General features: G+C 45.3%; 8 protein-coding genes across 8 annotated transcripts; 4 read left to right on the top strand and 4 right to left on the bottom strand.

The window, feature by feature from the left end:
• Positions 1 to 2,988: 2,988 nt before the first annotated feature.
• On the top strand, positions 2,989 to 3,315 carry TGAM01_v203833 (hypothetical protein; the record flags this gene model as incomplete). Its single annotated transcript, XM_018803861.1, has 1 exon — positions 2,989 to 3,315. One exon carries the CDS (start codon positions 2,989 to 2,991, stop codon positions 3,313 to 3,315), a length of 327 nt encoding a protein of 108 aa, XP_018662912.1.
• A 1,233-nt stretch (positions 3,316 to 4,548) lies between these two features.
• Positions 4,549 to 5,864, top strand: TGAM01_v203832 (hypothetical protein; the record flags this gene model as incomplete). Its single annotated transcript, XM_018803862.1, has 3 exons — positions 4,549 to 4,889; positions 4,949 to 5,031; positions 5,095 to 5,864. 3 exons carry the CDS (start codon positions 4,549 to 4,551, stop codon positions 5,862 to 5,864), a joined length of 1,194 nt encoding a protein of 397 aa, XP_018662913.1.
• Positions 5,865 to 6,385: 521 nt separating this feature from the next.
• On the top strand, positions 6,386 to 7,381 carry TGAM01_v203831 (hypothetical protein; the record flags this gene model as incomplete). The annotated part of the gene is made up of 1 exon (XM_018803863.1): positions 6,386 to 7,381. One exon carries the CDS (start codon positions 6,386 to 6,388, stop codon positions 7,379 to 7,381), a length of 996 nt encoding a protein of 331 aa, XP_018662914.1.
• A 769-nt stretch (positions 7,382 to 8,150) lies between these two features.
• Positions 8,151 to 9,167, top strand: TGAM01_v203830 (hypothetical protein; the record flags this gene model as incomplete). Its single annotated transcript, XM_018803864.1, has 1 exon — positions 8,151 to 9,167. One exon carries the CDS (start codon positions 8,151 to 8,153, stop codon positions 9,165 to 9,167), a length of 1,017 nt encoding a protein of 338 aa, XP_018662915.1.
• Positions 9,168 to 9,349: 182 nt separating this feature from the next.
• TGAM01_v203829 (hypothetical protein) lies at positions 9,350 to 10,423 on the bottom strand (the record flags this gene model as incomplete). The annotated part of the gene is made up of 1 exon (XM_018803865.1): positions 9,350 to 10,423. The coding sequence occupies one exon, from the start codon at positions 10,421 to 10,423 to the stop codon at positions 9,350 to 9,352; it is 1,074 nt and encodes a 357-aa protein (XP_018662916.1).
• Positions 10,424 to 11,256: 833 nt separating this feature from the next.
• TGAM01_v203828 (D-isomer specific 2-hydroxyacid dehydrogenase) lies at positions 11,257 to 12,528 on the bottom strand (the record flags this gene model as incomplete). Its single annotated transcript, XM_018803866.1, has 4 exons — positions 11,257 to 11,857; positions 11,911 to 11,992; positions 12,047 to 12,099; positions 12,152 to 12,528. 4 exons carry the CDS (start codon positions 12,526 to 12,528, stop codon positions 11,257 to 11,259), a joined length of 1,113 nt encoding a protein of 370 aa, XP_018662917.1.
• A 760-nt stretch (positions 12,529 to 13,288) lies between these two features.
• On the bottom strand, positions 13,289 to 16,177 carry TGAM01_v203827 (peptidase; the record flags this gene model as incomplete). The annotated part of the gene is made up of 1 exon (XM_018803867.1): positions 13,289 to 16,177. The coding sequence occupies one exon, from the start codon at positions 16,175 to 16,177 to the stop codon at positions 13,289 to 13,291; it is 2,889 nt and encodes a 962-aa protein (XP_018662918.1).
• Positions 16,178 to 17,481: 1,304 nt separating this feature from the next.
• TGAM01_v203826 (hypothetical protein) lies at positions 17,482 to 17,930 on the bottom strand (the record flags this gene model as incomplete). The annotated part of the gene is made up of 2 exons (XM_018803868.1): positions 17,482 to 17,810; positions 17,879 to 17,930. The coding sequence occupies 2 exons, from the start codon at positions 17,928 to 17,930 to the stop codon at positions 17,482 to 17,484; spliced, it is 381 nt and encodes a 126-aa protein (XP_018662919.1).
• Positions 17,931 to 20,358: the final 2,428 nt, after the last annotated feature.

Here is a 20,358-nt window from a genome sequence, read left to right as displayed (position 1 = left end):
AATAACCAGGTTGATGGACTTTGCATTTAGCTGCACGTTTAAAGCTGCTTCATCTCCCCGCAATGTGCCGCGTGCGATGATGAATTGCGCCATCAGCTCAAAAAGACCCTCGATTGCGCTATTTGGTACAACAAATGCGAGTGGCGGGGAATCTCATAAAGTTCCTCCATAGAACAAATCGATTTAGCGAATCTAAGATGGCGGTTGAAAATATGACCTGCAATACAGATAGGACACAAGCGGCAATTCAAGATAACCTTGAGATATGGCTCAACATCAAGGTCGCCAATACCAAGGGCTGTAAGGGCACCCTTGAAGAAAAACATAAACGATTACCGTAATTGCCCACCAAGCATATTCAGTACGCCAAAACTGTGAGAATAAATATAAAAGTCTCAAAAAAAAAATGAAACTATATTGATGCTTATCTTAAACATAAAATGCACTTTGAATAAGGGTCTGTGGATCTGTCAACCTGCGCGCTCGCTACGGAATACTGCGAGAATGCCGGATTACCATTGATAAGCGCTGAACGACTACCGGATAATATCTGCTCACTTCTAGGAAACAAATTACAGACTGGCAAATTCTAAAAGTCTCTTATGTGAAGGATATAGTAATAGAGCGCTTCCCGCGGAGATGCTCATCATTCGCTTGTTACGGGATTGAATGCTGTCAGCTGGTCTTGGTAGCCGCTGCCAATCGAATGTCGTGATATGGCGACATACACACCTTGGAGAGAGGGTCACGATGATAGACCTCGGCCTTGGAAGCTGCCATAGCTAGCAAAATGAATTAGGTAAGCAATAATTACGCCTGGCCAGAATAAGGAATTGTCTATTATTGTAAGAGGGCTTGCCTGATACAGTATTGTGACGACGTAAGGCCTTTGTTAGAAGACTCGGAAGCGATTAAGCCAGTCATGGAGGGGCAGTCGCCTTTACGGAGCTCGTTAGAAGTATTTTCTTCGTGGCTATATCTTTATCCGCCCGCTGCCTAGCTCGGGTTCTATCCATTTAGCCTACTCACTAGATATTAATAAAGACGATCTTTGAGCTGATATTTAATAATTTGCAGTCAATGTTGAAGCAGCTGGCGTAAAGAGATTGTGGGGAGCCTTTCCTGCTAACTGCTGATATTCATATCCACATCCCCAAAAAGGAGCGAAACTTATTATACGAATCTTTACATTAAATAAAACGGTTTCTGAAGATGACAACTGCCATTGTCAGCGCAGCAAATGATGGATAGAAACTGGCCCCGTTCTATATACTACAGGCCAAGACAAAATACTGAGCAAATCGATAGGAAACATCTCCAACACAGTTTTAGAACGCTTTCCAGTGCGCGAGTCAAATCGTGGGTTAGCTGAAACCAGATTGGCAAAGGTCAGATACGGCTTACTCGTCGAAGGGGCCAAATTTGACGACTTTCCGATCTTTCAATATGTTTTCCATGACTATGCCAAGTTCTCGAAGAAATTCAAGAATTCAGCTTCAGTCATCGAGAGAGGTTACAGTTACCGTCATAGATCTTATCAGCTTGGATGAGAGCTTTAGTTATCATTACGACCTAAGTGTATGCAAAGAATGTCCATCGCGGAGGAGATTAAAAATGCATTCATAGAAGCGACAAGTTTGTGGCTTTCTACACTGTCCTGCCACTTTCATTTGATACTTCTGAAGAGAACTCGAACCATGCCTGATCAAGTAGATTTGTTGGTAGCATGGCCGCTGCACGCACAACTCGGAAACTGGCTGAAGACGCTGTATGAGCAAAGTCCGCGGGCTACGATCTCAGCGATTTAGATGTATCCAAACGGCTAGGTATGTTGGCACACTACTTAGCTGACAAACTTTTTTAAAGCAGTGCGGATATCGCCTTGACGAGTGATAGAGCAAAGCTTAAGCACTTGGAAATATAAGAAGCTATTTTGCTTTGCGTATATGCTTCGAGAGATCTCTAATGTTCTTAGTTGTAAAGGTAGAGGTTAGGGTAGATAATAGAAGAACTGCCGTCACCCAAGTATTCATCATCTATCTTGCTATAATAGGCTGTAGTTGCGATAGCCGAATTAATGTCCGTGTTGACTATCGCTCGGACATATCCACCTATTCTTATGGAAAGTAAGTCTATTTATCAACAATTACCAATACAAAACGTTTTAGCCTCAAAGTTCTATCTCCCGAGAATTCATGCATGACCGATCAATGAGGGCCATATGCCTGCCTGACTGATGTTGGACACGAGACATTGTTGACACTTCATCATGACGATTCCCAGTGATATTTGATTGCATCTATTGACTTGTCTATAGCACCTATTTTGGAAGGTAAGACGATTCTCGATCAGCATACGTTGATCTTTCCCAATTCAGCTATCCTCTTACGAGGTGTATATCTGAATGAAGTAACCTTGTTAAGAAGATAGTCTGATCACGATAGTACTGTAGGTCGGCTTGTCGGCTCTCAGGCCTGTCGGATGTCAGAAAATAGTCACTTGTAACTTACACATCAGTTAGCAAGCAGTACTAGTAGCGAAACATAATAGGGCGAAACAACAATCGGCACATAATTTTCCTATTGCACACACCGCTATATCAACATTTCGTTGTCTACAAGACGTTTTCATTTCACGAATGAAGGCATATTGTCAGCTTTACAGCTTGTTTTTTTGGGTTATGTCCACTGGATAGACACCAAGAGCCTGCATCTCGATCGTAAATTCCCTAGCGAAGGTTGATCTGCATTGACTAACCGTCTTTGACAGGTGGTGATACAAATTTTATTCTATTTTGTATTCCGGTAGGACGGAATTATCTTTAGAATAAAAGCCGATTCGATGATCAGATTTGTATATAGAGAGAGAGACCTCGCATGAAATGTCCAAGCCATCTCAGCCAGGCATCAGTTTACCAGTTTCGCGCAACCATTTCAATCATAAGCTATTCTGCCATTCATACAATTATCTTGATTCATCTTAGCAACCATGAAGGTCGCTCTGGCTCTTTTCTTCAGCGCCGTGGCTTATGCGAACTATGAATTTACAGCCTGGTCAGAGATTGGCTGTATTGGGAGCAAGGTCGCCAGCACCTCTGGGGATACTTTTGACAGTTATTGCCATGATGTCTCTGGTCAGGGTTGGTATTCCATTGGAGGAAGTGCCATGTCCATCGCTGGCCAGTCAATTGTATTCTGTCAGGATTCTGGTTGTTCTGTGGACTGTTTTGGCGTCGACGATACTGCTCAATGCTCCATGTTGTCTAGTCCCTATTACGAACAACCAATTGGATCATGGAAAGCGGTCCAAAATTAAAACTTCTTGGCTGTAAATATGGTATGACCGCTTCTTTCTAGAGTATGGCTTGGATCTTGGCTCACAACGAAATAGGTCGATTGTGCAGGCTGTACCCAGGGCTGTCTCGTCAGTCTAAACTCTGTGGAGAATCGAATACTATTTTTCGGCTTTGTTGTATCTAGTTCTAGCAGTATATAGAGATATTGCTGTTTGTTCGATCTTTATCAGTACCAGTACAAAATTTATTGGTGACTTTGATTCCTCCATCTACCAATTACTACTTTTTCACCCTATGGATATTAGTGCATAATAGAGAGGGCTAGCCAACCTGTGATATTCGAGGCGCTGTTATACATTGGTGATTTCAGTCATGATAGCTAGGAATCACTGGATCTATTTTGGTATCCCTAGGACTCATCACCGTTTCTGAACATGATTGTTCATTTGTTTATTGAAAGCTAGATATCAAGGTAGTCGTTGATTGCGCATATGCTCCATATTGCGGTAGCTAACGGCGCTGTGTCTCTTTTACCTGGACTATATGTTAGTGCTCCGAATTCCAACGTCCACTAACGCTGCATGCATGCCTCACTAATACTAGACGAAACAGGGCCTATGGAGTCGCTAGAATCGTGAAGCATACAATTCATTCAGCGACACAACCTTGTTACAACTATCTATCCATTCGGAAAAGGTTACATGTTCATACGTGCTCCTGTGTATTTATTTATAGTCACTTCTTTAGCTAACCATCTCCCGCGAAATTGAACCCTAGATCTGTGCTGTAGATAATCATTGTGAAGTTTTTACAGCTATCATTGATACCACATATATGGATCTTATTTTTGGTCTTATATAGAAGGATATCAAACCATTCAATGCATATTGAACACGAGCATTCACTGCGTAGCTTCTACCGAGGATTGACCACCAACTGCAACTGCACGGAGTAATTTGCCTCTACATGTTTAGTAAATAACATTTGAATGGAAGATATTATTTTCTAAATGAAACATTTACAAATCTTGCAGCCTAAGAGCCCCTTTGTTTCATTATACCTCAGGCACGAAATTGTTCACAGCGTCGTCGAATCAGATCAGCGCATCGCCTGTTAGTGGTGACGTAACGCTGTAGGAGGCCGCGCCACCTCACTATTGAAGCCCAAAATGAAGTTCTTAATCCATCCAGCGTTGTTGAGAAAATCTCATCAAAATACTTTCCCACGCTTCATAAACATCAACTTTCTACAGAATGGCGAGAGTCGATACGCCTGACGTCTCTGACGATGATTTTGCCATGATCAACTCGGCCACCTCTGACGGTCCCGCAGCCTCTTACCAGACGCCCGAACTCATAAGTCGCCTCCCACGAAGCCCAAAGCCAGCGCCTTCAAGGCTGAATTCGGATGATGATGCCGCTGCTGAGCAATCTCAAAGTTATTTTCTTGATGGAACTATTCCCTCAATTTTTAATTCTCAGGGGAAAGACGGCAATCTCTCGAGTTACTTCGGCGATGTCCCAGGCCTAAAGTATGGTAAATCACTGTACAAGAAGCTGAGTACCAAAGACGATGTCTTGATCGCTGTAATGGGGTAAGATGCATTTCATATGCTTAAATCACATTCAGAACACAATCTTACCATTGATACAGTATGACCGGCTCAGGAAAGACAACGTTCATTTCAAATGCGACCGGGCGAAAAGATCTCAAGATCGGTCATGATCTTACTTCATGTACGAGTGTCTTGGTACTCCAGGCACTGACATTGCTTATCTGCTAACTAAATGCATCAATAGGCACCCAAGAGATACAGATTGTCGAGACCGTCATCGACGGCCACACAGTCCGTTTCGTTGATACCCCGGGGTTCTCAGATACCTATCTCTCAGACACCGAAGTTCTTGAAATGATTGCGGACTACCTAGCAGCTGGATATTCCAAGGAGCTACGCCTATCGGGAATCATATACCTCCACCCCATCTCGGATAATCGTGTCACCCATCATGCCACAAAAAACCTCGACATGTTCCGCAAACTGACGGGCGAGAAAAACCTCAAGAATGTGGTCCTGACAACCAGCATGTGGGATAGAGTCGCGCCAGAAGAGGGTCAGAAGCGTGAACAGGAACTCAAAGGCAAATTTTGGAATGTTTTGATGGCATTTGGCGCAATTTATTCTCGACACGATGGATCCGCCGAGTCTGCCAAGGAAATCGCGTCCATGTTTGTAGACAACAAACCGTTTTACCTACAGCTGCAAGAAGAGATGGGGAAAGACAACAAAGCGCTCAAAGACACTGCTGCAGGAAAGGAGATCATGGCTGAGCTCAGTCGGATGAAGGAGCAGCACCAGAAAGAACTCACTGAGATGAAGGAGATGCTTTTGCGGACTTCGGCTGAAGAGAACAAGGCTGCTGTATCGGCTCTTGAACAGCATTATAAGAAGATGCTGAAAGACATGGAGAAGACTCTTTCAGATGAGAGGAGGATGAATGAAGAGGCTGTTAAGTCGCTGACAGAGAGGATCAGCGCTCTTGAGAAGAGGGGCATGTGTTCTGTTATGTAATGGAGAAACCATATCTTTGTCTGCTTGTTTTGAAATGCAATTACTAGAGCATCAGCCGCAAGCACTGTTTTGGCGTAATAGCCACTATAAAAAGGTTTGCAGTGAATGCTCATCACTCGAGCAGTAAGTCCGTGATAATTCTGAAATCAATCAATCTCTCTGATGCCAGTAGCTTTCATCATATGTCTCACAATCTTAGAACTAGATTGCTCCCTGCATCGCTCACCGTGTTCATCTTCAGTGCCAGCAAGGTCCCTTTTTCTCCAACTATGTCTTGTCATCGCGGGGTCTGCTTCTGTACGTATGTAGCCACCCACCAATGGTATTTGTTGCACTGCTAATTACGTGTATCGTCGTATCTGAACCAATAGGCTGGAGGCACATGTATATCTGCAGTATCCCCGCTCACAAACCTCAGAGTGAACTCCAGAGCTCTGTTCAGCTTGGGTACTCCTTACGATTTCTCCTCTCACCGTAGCTATCGCCAACGTTAAGAGGGCTTTGCCATACACCATAATTACATGGAAATCGACGACTTCACCAAATATCTCGCTGCCACTGGCTTTTCAGCGCGCGAAGCTGAGATTCGAACATATGTAGCACAGGGCGCCGAAGATGTACGGGCCATCATGACTTCTTCGCTCTCGCCTGACGAGCTTCGACGCATTGCAGCTAGCCAAGTTCACCCTACGATTCGTGGACGCCTAGTCACTGGCATCATTTGGTATCTCACTTCACTGGCAGCTGAACGCAACCAAGCCTTTCTGTCTGGCGCTTTTCTCTGCCTTGATCCTCATGGTCGGCTTTCTGCCTTCTTCTCAAGTATTGGCAGTCTGCGAACCAGTAGCCATCTCAGGCGCCACAGCGCACCGGGCTGTACTGGAGGAATTGATCTCGTAGTAGATGGCGCTTTGCCACCACTCGCAAACAACCACCGACACGTGCTTTTTATTTCTGTAAAAAATGATAAATACCGTGGAAATTGTTTGTTGCTCAAACCTGAGCCTTACGGCATCTCTGGATTTCGAGACCTTGGCCACCACACCGATCGCTACGTCCGCTCACTCTCGCGCCGGTTCCGATTTGGCGGCAACGATCGTCACGGGATGCGAAAGGAGCGTATTCCAGATCGTCATGTCAAGGCCTTTTCAGAAGCGGTGGCTCATCTTCCGGATGGCGAAAGTGCTATCGCAGAGGTTGGCAAGAAAGGCGCAGGCGAAGGGATTGCTGGAATGCATGCCTATCTTACCGCAAAGACCCGTGATGGAAGTGTTACGCCTGCTTTGGCAGCGTTGTTGCGTCAACTTGAAGCGGAATACGATTTTGTCAGCTTGCGGTTTGGCAATGAAGTGTGTATCGATCTCCTTGCCGAGATTTCGAGGACACTGCCTGGAGCGCCAGGAGTTGTTGGCCCGTCGCCATCCCTTTTATGGCTGCAGGCTAAGGAACAAGAAGTTCTGACATCTGCAGTCACTACAGAGACGCAGAAACCTGCCATAAGCCTATATAATCAATAAGTCTCAATGACAGTTGTTAACGTAGAAAGATAGCTTCTCCTATTATAACCGAATCAAATGCCTAGGACAGTTTAAAGAAGGATATCTCGGAAGCTTACCTTCGCTACTTCATAGAAACGGTTCTACTCAAAGGGCCATGTCCGTCTATGACATGATGGCATTTTTTTCTTTAAGATTTCCCCGACGAGCAGCGTTATGATGACTTGTGCAATTCAATGATACAAAATGTTATTATTTTCAAAGGATCTTGCATCGTTGCTCAAGCAATTCGCTGCTGCGAGTATATGTGTTCCAAGCGGACTACAACTCTTTGACTACACAAAAGCTATTATTCACCAATGATACCACCCACTAGCATAACTAGCTACTTGGGCCAGGCCAAAGAGAGAGCTATGCACCATCCTGTTGGGGAAACTCTCACTGTTGTAAGCTAATAATAGATGCTCTAGCGAACATAAGATCTTTGTTTGGTAGTTGTAGGCCTCGTAGCGCGGAGATTATACAGTGCTTTACTCCACCTCTTGATCGCCGTACAAGAATTTGCCGATTACGGAGCGGAGATGCCAGCAGTGAAGAGCACGCAATGCCACTACGTATTACTATACCGTTATTAATCGGCACCAGGAAATATGTTTTGTATTTGATGAAAATCTCAATGATACTTCACTCGATTACAGCTGTATAAAAAGCTACATATCCTGACTTACAGAGCCGTGCTTACGCTGCCCGCTCATAAAGTCATAAGACGGCCTAATCAATAGCAACAAAGATGTCGCCGACGACAGAGCCCATTTACATCACATACCTCAACGGCTTAGACATTGCGGAGTTGAAGCTCACAGATGAAGAGATTCTCGGGGCCATTGAAACGGCTCTTGATGCGCAGGGCCGCAAGGAGACAGTGATTGAGCCCCGAGTGCATCTCGTGCCGCGGGATTCAGCCAAAGGCCATTTCAATGTTTTACGCGGGGTCGTTCACCCTCTAAATGCAGCGGGTGTCAAGATTGTTGGCGATTTTGTCGATAATTACAAGCATGGCTTGCCCTCCGAGTTTGGAATCCTGAACCTGTTCGATCCCGAGACTGGCAAGCCCCGAGCGGTAATAGATGCAACGTCTATTACAGATATGCGCACCGGTGCAGTTACAGCAATAGGCGCAAAATATCTGGCGCCTAGTAAGCCCAAAATCTTGGGACATATTGGCGCAAGAGGCAGCTCTTACTGGAACATCCGTCTCCTGGCCAGCCTCTTCCAATTTGACGAAATCCGAATTCACTCCAAGCGCAAGGAGAGTCGTGAAGCATTGGGTGCGCGTCTAGAGAAGGAGCTGGGAAGGCCGATACGTGTGCTGGACAATTGGGAAGAAACCATTGTAGGAGCAGATATCGTCGTTGAGGCATCACGATTGCCAGCGCCAGAACCTCTGCTCAAGACGAGCTGGATCAAAAAGGGTGCGCTGGTGATGCCCTATGGTACAATGAGTGCTCTGGAGCTCTCACTGACGGATATCATGGACAAGATGGTTGTGGACGATTGGGGTCAGTGTCGTAAGGGCCTGCCGCTGGGAGCCTTGCGGCAGCATGTGGACAACGACAAGCTGACAGAGGAGAATCTCCATGCTGAGATGGGCCAGATTGTGGCGGGGGCGAAGAAGGGCAGAGAAAGGGATGATGAGACGATATTGTTCTGGCACCGCGGCCTAAGTCTCAGCGATATTGCGCTTGGGACGGCTATCCTGGACAAGGCAGCAAAGTTGGAAATTGGTCAACGCCTGAGATATGCTTAGACTTGAAATGAATAAACAAAAAGTCTTAGAATACAAAAGAAGAACCGATATTGCCAATGCAATGGCTCATTCTGCTCGGTTTATGATTGCTTCGTTGCATCATATATATGTACATTGCCTGTTGTAGAGCATTTACCCTTACCGTCGTTGTCTACTTTACAAACGTGATATTTAGATACATGCTATTTAAAATTTGGAGCTATATAATCGTTCAGATCCATCTCATCTACTGTGGTTTGCAGATACTCAATCTGCGCCTGCACCCACTCCTTCGTCAGTCGATGAGTCTCGGCAGCCGGCCTTCCCTCAGCCTGCAGCGTCTCGCGCATCTTGGCCAGGCGTTTGGCTACAACATCAAAACGATAACCTGTCCATTGCCTGAAAAGTTCATCGTTGTTGCTGATAGGCTTGACGGTACGCAACGTGCTGGTGTCTGGCAGCAATGGATCACGCGGACGCATCGAGACAACAAAAGTAATGCGCTCGCCGCTGCCGAGAGTGCGCAGCGCAGCGTGCGAGACCATGCTGCCTTGCATCATCACGGCATATCCCATGCCGGGCTGCCTCATCTTCAAGATACCGCCGTCGCCTTTGCGCAAGGCCGTCTCGCCTCCTGACATCCCAATTGGATCAGAGAGCATTAGAACGCAGACCCATGGATACGAATCGTGATGCCATGCAGAAACAAGATCTTTGAGATCTGCTCCCTCTTCTTCCGGTTCAAGGTCATCGTCACTTGCTTTTGGCGGCTCTGGAGGAGGCAGGTTGTCTGTAATGGCACTGCTTTTGTCCACGTGCTTTGGCAGTTGTACGTTGAGTTGTCCAATCTCATAGTCCATGATGACATCCAAATCTACACCTGCTGCATCTGAGCATGCCTTTAGCACCTCAGGACTTCGCCACATGGAATAGGCAAACGGCGCAGCTTGTCCGTAACCACGAATGCGGTAGACACCGGGATACTTCCATGAGCCATACTCGCCGACAATCTCGGGGCGAAAGATATCGGCACGCAGCTCACGAACTCCGGCGGAAGTCAGGAGTGGAAACGGTGCAGTGATGGCTGTTCGTGAACTGGCTTGCGGGAAGTCGAGGCCCAAGTCGTCAAGACTGATTGTTGATGTGGGATGGTTGTAGCACAGATGCTGGAGTGGATCGAAAAGGGTTGCCTTTTTTTGCGATGCCACTCCTATCGGCTCACCCATTACCTCGCTAGATGCGGGTTGAAGAGGTCTTGCAACACCAGCTGCAGCCATAATTCAGAGTTGTATGGCTGTTTTTCGCTTGAGATTCAGCTACAAAGGCTTGTGATGCCAACAAGGTGATAGCCTCACTTTGCCATATTTTGGATATCGGTATTTGCACTAAACACTGCATACCCACTTGCTACCACCGATAACGGTCAACAAGTTGGCTTCAATCTTCAACTGCAGATCACAGAGCAATCACGCCACCGAATGCTGCAAGCACACGATTAACGCTTATACAATCTCACATTAGCGCTTTGGAATATTAACAGCCATGACTAAACATTGAAGCCAGTTCAAAACAGGCAGCTTGCGCCCTGGCTATATGTGAAAAGTCAATGACACCTCAGGTGTTGTGTGCGATTGTGTCAAAACTAGTCATTCAATCCTTATTATCTTGATGGATAGATGGTTTTGTAAGTTTGGCACAATGGCATCTCTAAGAAGTACAGTGGATACAGTTCAGCAAACAACTGGAGGAGAAAGCGAAGCCGTGACGATACAAAACAAAAGCGACGACCAACCAACGTATCTTATTTAATTTGCCGATATAATGCATGAACTGTCATTCTATTCCGTGGCGATCGGTCTAAAACTTTCAATAGCTTTTTCATAGTTTTATTCTGTATACCTATATCCATGAGATATCTGTATAGTAGTGCTTCTGTCTCGTAAGCTATCTGTAGACACTATTCAATTCAAATGTAGAGTAGACTAGCTTGGTCAGATTTTAGCTGCAATGGTAGAGCACAGTCAAGGCGTTCAGGCAAAAGCTGTAGCCGCTAAGGATTTGTTCAATTATATAAATGTATATCAGTACATGATTGGATGAATCAGCTATCCTAATATCCTTTGCTTTTATCTACTTTGTTTGTGAGCTCCTTCCCTTCACTCATCCGGATGAGGTTGTATTTGAGGACCTCAAAAACTCTTCGGGCATAACTACTAGAGTTTCCACTGACGTGCGGTGAGATAAAGAGATTTTTTGTACCCCATAGTCGGTGGCCATCTGGCAAAGGCTCAGGATCCGTCACATCGAGTGCGGCCCCGCGGATTGTTCCCTCCTCAAGTGCATCGATTAGATCATCCGTAACGACGACTTCTCCTCTTCCGATGTTTGAAACGAAGGCCTTCTTTTTAGCAAGCAAAGCTAGCTCTCTCATTGAGATGATACCACGGGACTTTTCTGTAAGTGGGATGGTGATGACGAGCAGATCAAGACCAGAGCCAAGGAACTCATGTAACCCTTCTGTATTTTCAGCGGAGAACCATTTGCTGGGGAAGGCGCCTTCTGGATCACCAAGGCCTGCTGGCGTATATGTTTCATCTTTACGCGACTCGGGCGTAAGACGTGGATGTAAATTACAGGCGTGAATGTCCATACCCAGTGCTTTCACGACACGAGCAATCTGACGACCGACGGCGCCGTAGCCAAGAATACCACTGTAGACTAAGTTAGACTCATTATGTCATGGTAATAGCAGACCTTAACTCACACTCGCTGTCCAACTGCATCATGGACCGGATCGTCCAACTTGTGCCACGTTTTTTGGCGCTGAAAGTCGATGTATTGGGGAACTATATAACTTGTTAGTTGTTATCAAGTTACGTATCTTTTGAGACATGTTTGACTTTGATGTTGGAAAGCTAGAAATGTGGTTACTACCCATTCAGCTATCTGCGGTCTTGACGGTGTGTTAGCACTCAATACTCCAGTCAATCCGTGAGAAAACGTACCCGTGCACACCGCTAGCCGTACAAAGAGCAACATCTGTATCGCTAAACAGAGGATTTTGGAGGATATGATTTGCTCCGGCGCTCTGGATCTGTACATACTCCAACTTCGGAGCAATATGTGCTGCAGGTAAAGCATTTCCAGTAACGAGGATAGTAACGTCCTTCCATTCTTTCTCTGGAAACTTCTCTTCGAATGCTGGCGTATTCCATATACATCCCTCAACAGTAATTATTTCCAGACCTGAGAATAGTTCTTTGAGTTCTGCGATCCATTCGGGCTGGAATGTGGTTCCGAGGAGTATCTTTGGTGGCCCAGTCACTCCAAGGAGCACAAGCAATTTGTGGCCATTGAGGGCTTTATTGGCTGTAGGGGCCATAATTGGCTTCTTTGTCTTGAATTAGGATGTACTTGCCGTAATTAAACCTTACTGTGGCAACACAGTATCAAGAATTAGGTTACTCGATGGCCGAACTGTCGTTTCAAGGCCAAGTTCATACAAGAGGGACTCAGAACATTAGACACCTCCATAAGGCCTCCGCAACTCGGATAGCGCGCCAAATCCACTACTCGGAAAAGCGCCAATATGTGACCTTTGGCCTATATTATGTCAGCAGTACTGCGAATTTTTGTCTCGCGATATTAGTTTGTTATTGCCAAAGGAAAAGTGGGCAAGTCAATTTTACTGGTGACAGTGAGTTTTGAAATAACATGACGCAGTCTAAGTAGTCTAAGTAGCCGTGATGAGTTAAGGGAGTGCATTTACACTTGCAGGATTTGAAGACTCTTCGACTGCTGGCAGGATTCATAGCCGATTTCGTGCTTTTGTCATTCAGAAACTCGAGCTAGAGAATTACTTCGTTGTATGGAACAACGGGGAAGAAAGCTGGGACTATTTGTAAACTCGTTTTTTTTATCTATTTTCTCAAATGGCTATTTTTGACAAAATGAATAAGAGGTTGAAGACTGCGTGGCTTTTAACAGCTGGTAGCTTGGCATTGCAATCTAGTTTGCATAACTATTTAACTAAAAAAAAAGGGCTTCAAAAGCAAGTTCATTGTATATATCAGTAATTGAACCGGGGAAGCAACCTATACGCTATCCAGCTGATACACGGTATTTTGTAAGCACTTCTTTCTTTAGTTAGAGGGCACGAATGGAAGAATCCTCATCACGGGCCCTAGCCACGAGATATAGTCTTTAGGGTTATTAATGTCGCCACCATATCTCAGGCTTCGAAGCAGCACGCGATAATCTCCTCCTGTGATGTTCAACCCGCGTGTGCCCCCAGGTCCTGTGTAACCTATACCGGTGACAACTGCGTAGCTTGCAAAAAGATACGGCCCAGGAGCAAAAGTCACATCTTCATCAGCACTAGGGCCGTCAGGTACTGTACTTGTGCTAGCCCATTCTCCCAAGTTGATATAGGATGGCACACCGAAGAATCCCTTGCCAAGAGGTAGCTTTGGCGGGTTTTCGTTTGGATCGAAGATTATGGACGTATTGAAACCATAACGGGTCGGCACAAAGGTAGTGTTGATGGGCACCAAGTCAGCACGAGTGTAAATTGATGGCTGCGAGATGAAAAAAGATATATAGGGAAACCCAATGTCGGATATTGGGGAAGTACCGGTTGGATCCTGTAGCTGAAATACCCTAAAGTCCACGTCGGGCTCGTGGAGATTGTTGTCAAAAGCTGCAGGTAAATCTTCCCCAAATGCGGCGGTAAGGTTGGCTGGGAGAATATCTTTGGCGCTGTAACGCGAATACGGTAATCCGATGTAAGGGACTGTGTGTTTGACGCTAGATTCTTCAATTCGCACGAAGCCTGAGTAAGTCGGCAGTGTGATCTCCAAGTCTGCGTTTTCTTTTGGTGGCGATAGCTTGACTTCCAAGTCGATAGACTGGCCTGGAGCTAGAACAAACTGTGTGTACGAGAAAGATGCCCCAGCGTATTTCTTCTCATTATGGAGCGCAAACTGTTCGTACCAATAAAAGTCTCCCCCAGTTAGGTTCGTAACCAGGCGTATGTAAGCCGCTGGGTCATGTGAGACAGTGAACGACTTGCTGGATTTTTTTGAAAGATTCCTGACGCTCAAGGTTTGCGACTTGGGAGAGGGAGTATCCCCCAAGCTAAGTTGAGAGGGCGTCACAATCGATTCAGCCTGGACAGCAGAGAAGCAGTCAATGAGTCCACCACCCTGTTGTCCAGTTGATGAAAGCACTTGGACATCACTCTGACTGGCCAATGGCCTTGATGTCGACTGCATTATTGAGACCATTTCAGTGGATGAGAGTTCGGGGCGGGCAGACTTGAGCAATGCGAAGCAGCCGGCTGCAAATGGCGCCGCTTGAGAAGTACCAGAGAATACGCCGTATCCGCCACCACTGACTGGATAAGTGGACAAAATACTACCGCCAGGGGCTGAGAGTGACGGTTGAAGACTTCCTTCAATGGAAGGACCAATAGTGGAAAAGAAGTCAACTGAGCCGCCCTCAGGGCTGGAGGCATCATAGACATTCTTGTCTTTAAATAACAGAGTATAATTTTTGCCAGCAGCCTGCGCATCAGAGACTCCTTTGCCAACGAGTTGCGATGATGGGACATCAAGCAGTATAATTGTGATGTTGTTAGCAAGCCCTGGGGGATTGTAAATGACAGGCTGATCAGCATCAGATGCAGAGATGATAATTCGAGTCACATTGGTCTGCGGAATCTGATCTATAAAGTCACCGAGCGGGCAGAGGTCGCTTCCTGGAAGAAATATAGCGGTATGCTCTGGGTCTTGTATAGCACCGGGTGCTGTGGCAGCAGTCCAAGCATCAAAGAAACATCCAAGTGGTGTGTCCGGAGGCACTGTAAGGCCAAGACCTAAGGGGTAGATGGTGAAGGCATCGGTTGCGGTAAAAGATATGGTAGACAAGTAGTTGATAGTGTGCCCGCTGCTATCTTCTGCATGATACACAGCTGGATATATGTCATTCTCAATACTTCCTACAGACACCACTCCTGGGTCCACGGCGGGTGCAGATACGGCGAAGGGGCCATACTGGCCATCGTTACCTGCCGAAGCGATGACAACGATACCTTTGGCGATGGCATTTTGGACCGCGGTTGTGTAGGGGCTGTTGGCTTCGTAGTACACTAGGGAGCCAATGGACATAGTAATGATGTCGACGCCCTCTCCAGATGCCTTCTGAATCGCATCGATAATAACATCCGTGCCAGCATTTCCTTCGCAACCAAAGACACGGTACATTCCCAGTGTGGCCTCCGGTGCAACGCCCACCAGACCAAACCCGGTCCCAGGAGCATCGACAGCGCCGATTATTCCTGAAACGTGAGTGCCGTGGAAACCCGTGGTGCAAGTAGCCAGAGGGTCGTCATCAGGCACTGGGGTGTTTGCGCCAGTGTAGGCGTCGCCCACAAGATCCGTCCCGAAGGCTATTTTATTGCCTGGGCCAAACCCACCTCCCAAGGAGGGGTGCGTGTAGTCAACGCCCGTATCAATCACGGCAATCTTGATTCCTTGGCCCTTAATACCTTGAGAATGTAGCTTGTCGACGTTGCCCATCTTCAGTGTGTGGGTGATATCAGAGGTGCCTGTTACATGCGGAATACTGGTGTTGGACTTGGGAGTTGACAAAGGCCCCGAGTAAGTACCATTAGCGGGCGCAGGACGGGGCACAATATGTACGGGCGAAATGCTGGAAACACCTGGTACACTCTTCAAATCATTGGGACTCGTCCCATCCGGCAGTGTGATGGACAAGCCATAAAATATCTCGGAGCTGTTGAACTCATGGCGTAGTGTATATGAGACACTACTATACTTGGAAAGGTGTGCTGCTGGGCTGCTCGAAACTGTGTTTGGGTCCAACTCAACAATGAAGGATCTTGGAACAATCGCTTTAGTCCCTGGTTTGCCCACATTGGCTCGATATCTGCCATCCCGGATCGTTGTAGAATCTCCCGAGACTAGTAGAACCAAGGCAGCCGTGGCCAACAAGGCTCTGATATTACCCATCCTAAGAGTATATTCAAGAACAAGTAAGAAGATACGATAATACGCGGCTGATGTGATTTCTGAATGAGGAGAATACAAGAGATTTTATACAACAGTCACCTCGTGGACGAAGGCATTCAGCCAAGTGCCAATCTTTAAAAGTCTTCTTGTAGTCAATCACAATGTCGCTTTCCGAAGAACTTATCAATTACTCAAGTCCACTCTGATTTGCTTCTGCATCTGGGCGTAAACGGACTATTTGCCATATCACATCCGACCTAGTATGCAGAAGAGTTCGTATAAGTAGCTTGCCTGTGTATGCTACATCGCCATAGTCTTATTGAGGAAGGTGGCTGAGCATCTATCATACTATGAGTTAGAACAAAGCAAGATGTCTGCATGTTCCAGTAACTCTATTGGTGGAATATTGACTTTTTCTCGTATGGGGCGAATGCGAGTCTCGCTGGCCGTGATCAACGATGCGGGGGGTCGGTAATTATACTCAACATGTCATGAATAAGTTTAGCCATGGTAAGATTTTAACAACATGTCCTTGGAACCCTAGTGGAACGACAAAAAGAGTTTGAGAGTCAATGCAACGACTTATAAGATGGTAATCTGGTAAAATAAGCACTTTGTAATTCAATATCTGTATCTCACAAACCGAATAGGACAGGTATATTCCACTGCATGGTATCTGTTTGTCTGTGATTCCTATACTCAATCATTTGCCGCCCAATTTGCCGAACGGAATTCTCCTCGGGTATATAGATCGGTTTATTATTTTGACCTGATTTTGAAATGTCCGAAGACTTCATGCAAGATAAGTTTCGTGTGTATCATAAACATTGAGCTAGCTAATAAGGAACAATATGGCAGAGAGCCGGTATGGGAACATCAAAATTTCTCAATAGGTCGATTCCAGTTGTTCGATTGTCTACATCAATATCTTGCCTCTGTTCGACAACGAGAAACGGGTTAAACAGCGAACTAATGTCCCATACGAATGCTTATAAAGCTGCTTACGAAGATTTATCGTAAAACAAACCCCTCAGATAGCAATATGTGACATATGAGAGCTACGCTTTTAATCTCCAGATGGGACTTTACTTAAAGAAGTATAAGAATCAGATATTAAGGATTCAAGGTCATTAGAATGACTGCAATACATATGCCGGGAATTTAAGATTTCACTGTCAAAAAAAGGACTTAAGAACAATGTTCAGGTAGCTAAATATTAGAACAGTAGATTGCAGGCTAATTCTAAGTCTTTATCAGCAAATTATCATTGAAAGCCCATGGCATCACTCAATATGCTATCAGATTTATCCGTTCTTCTTTAGATTCACATCCTTCATCGCAAACATTGCGAAGAACGGCACCGACAATACTGCCAACGCTAGAATGAGAAGGACGTGCATAACTTCAGTGTAACTCTTATCAATAGCGATCCTTTCCGGACTTCCGGGAGAATATGATGAGGCCACTACGAAGGAATTCTTTATCTCAGTAGCCGCCGACTGCGCTGCAGCCGGAAGGTTAATGCGTAGTCGTGGGAGGAGGAGAGCGGTCCAGATGATACCGGATAAAGCGTTGCCAATAGCTCCTCCAATAGCCCCGAAAACTTCGTACAAGGTTGTTACTGAAGCCACATCTGCATCAAAAGGTTTGCCAATTAGTTATTAATGTGTTCTGAGCATGAACTTAAGAGGGGCTTCATACCTTCAGGCTGTGTTACCGCTTGAACAGCCGTTTGTGCAATAATGGAGATCATCCCTGTCCCGGCCCCCGATATCAACTGCCCAAATATTATCTGAACGATGCTTGCACTCATATTAGAGTATCTGAGCATCAGCCCCGCGCCAATCAACTTCAATATCATTCCCAGCAGAATAGCCCATCTGTAAACGCCTGTTACCTTGATGATGAAAGCCGCAAGCAATCCGATGACAGCTGTCGCGACTGCTTGAGAGGCAGTGATATTTGTTGCCGCTTTCGCTGACTGATTGTTAACAATGACTATAAATGAGAAGAAATAGGGCGCCCAGATATAGTAACTCAAGTAGAGTACGAATTGTATGATGCAACCAGCTGCAACAGTCCGATCCTTTGCCAATTTGAATGAAACGATTGGATGAGATGAGACGTAAATCTCATAAACCGTGAAAGCGACAAAGCAACATCCTCCGATGATAATCATTGATAGCTTGGCGGGCGAAGTCCATGACTGGAAAGGGTATGTAGAGAGTGTCATTGGTAGCAGAACAAGTGTTAAGCTGGCTGTAAGGAGTATATGTCCAATGACATCGAGGCGTGACCATAACGCAGAAACACTTTTTATTTCGCTGCTCACAACGTTTTTCTCGGTTTTCTTACTCCGTTGTGAGTGTAGCCAAAGTGAAATTAATAGTGGCATTGATACAGCCGGAAATATGATTGCCCTGTTCTATGTATTAGCCACTCTATTTGTCACCAAGCAATTGAGTTGTTGAGTCGGACCACATGCCGTATCCCCTTTCATATGTCAGTACGCTCTTTGTTTGACGTGATTTATGAAGAGTTCTTACCATCTCCATTTTTCAGGAACCATTGCGCTAACAATTGGAGCTCCAATCCAGGAGGTAAAGATAGTCGGGCATAAAACTAGACTTCCGAGTATAGAACGGTTTTCCAACGTAGTAATATCGGCGATCAATAATTGTTGCAAGAATTGTATGCCAACCTGGCCAATTGTATAGAATATTTGCCCTGCCGTCAAGCTTCCCAAGTTCTGCGAAGCTGCATTAATGGCAAAGCCAATCAAAATGGCTACTATCGATATGCTGAATGCTTCAAGGAGCCCCCATATATTCGCTGTTCTTGCCAAGGCCGGCTTCACAATTGCGTATCTAATCTATAAGCTTTTGGATGAAGGATAATCACAATATTTGTACTTACAATATATATTGGACGGTACCAATTACGGATAACATAGAATGAGCATTAAACTCGGAAAGGGCATATGGCTGGTAAGAAATAATGGTTTGCCCTGCTAGGCTCACGGCGATTGCTAAAAGGAACAGACCGGCCCAAATGAATAAAAATAGAACCGAGAAGGACTTTTCTTGAGTATTGGAAGTCGAATTCTCCTCATCAATGAAGTTCTCGATAATGGGATAGTCTTTTTGTGGCATTTTGGCCGCATTTTGGTGTGATGTTGAACTTTGAGAAATTTCGCTCTTCTCCATCGCTTGTCCGTAAATATCAGATACCAATTAGAATGAATTCGCGACTGTCTCTCGATATTCTATAAACTGTCGATATGGTCTTGGGTGGAAGGTATACCCACACTCTATTGTATCATGGATGCTGAGTTTCGTTCCCATGGAGCGTCAAGGGACGGCTTTATAGTCTACAACGTGTCGGGCTTCGGAGAAAAGCCAGGATCTAAATTAATAGCAACAAAAAGGAACTCTGAGATTTTTATCCGCAGTGGGTAATTGAAACAACCTAGGAAGTAATTGAAGACAGACTTGTACTGATGTATGCGCGCCTTTTGTACAGAAGCTTCTTATCCTCACCAGTAACTTTCAACAACACTTTTAACGTTTAAAAGTCTTCTCGCTCTCTACATAAACGAAGAAGTACAGTGTTTGTATTTACTAGAAACAAAAATATCTTCTTAGCAATAATTTCGCAAATGAAGGCGATCATAAAGAAGAAAAGGCGCTTCGTAATGCGTCATATCAAGAAAAGTTTGGCACTCACCTGATACGATCTGATAAGCTCAAAGTATATCCGGTGCTAATGCTAGATTCGGAGATAATTAAGCAACATTCTTCAGCTCTCGGCGTGCTAAGAGCCACTTTTGATCATTGGCATATCTTATCTGATGATCAAAGGCGCGATGCCCCACTGCTTTTGCTTCTAGATTTGGATCTACTCCGAAGCTCTGCACTCATTAGCATATTGTGTTAGACTCGTGGTATACACACTTGCATTTAGAATAGAAAAAAGGAGATGAATAATTCCCGTATATTATATCGGGTGAAAATAGCTCTATTCTGACAGAGGCTCTACACATTTTTCGGGAGCGTTGCATTTTCTTAATCTCCCATTTCCGACCTGCTTCGATTAGGCTGTTTGGGTTTTTGGGGCTCAAATCTAATGAGTTCATTATCTCTTCTAGCTGATATAGGTGTGCTCAATTGATCTATTGGTCT

Source organism: Trichoderma gamsii, assembly GCF_001481775.2.
Source record: "Trichoderma gamsii strain T6085 chromosome Unknown Scaffold_10.2, whole genome shotgun sequence".
NCBI lineage: Eukaryota > Fungi > Ascomycota > Sordariomycetes > Hypocreales > Hypocreaceae > Trichoderma > Trichoderma gamsii.
Note: the sequence above shows the minus strand (reverse complement) of the source record. Positions and strands in the feature narration are given on the sequence as shown.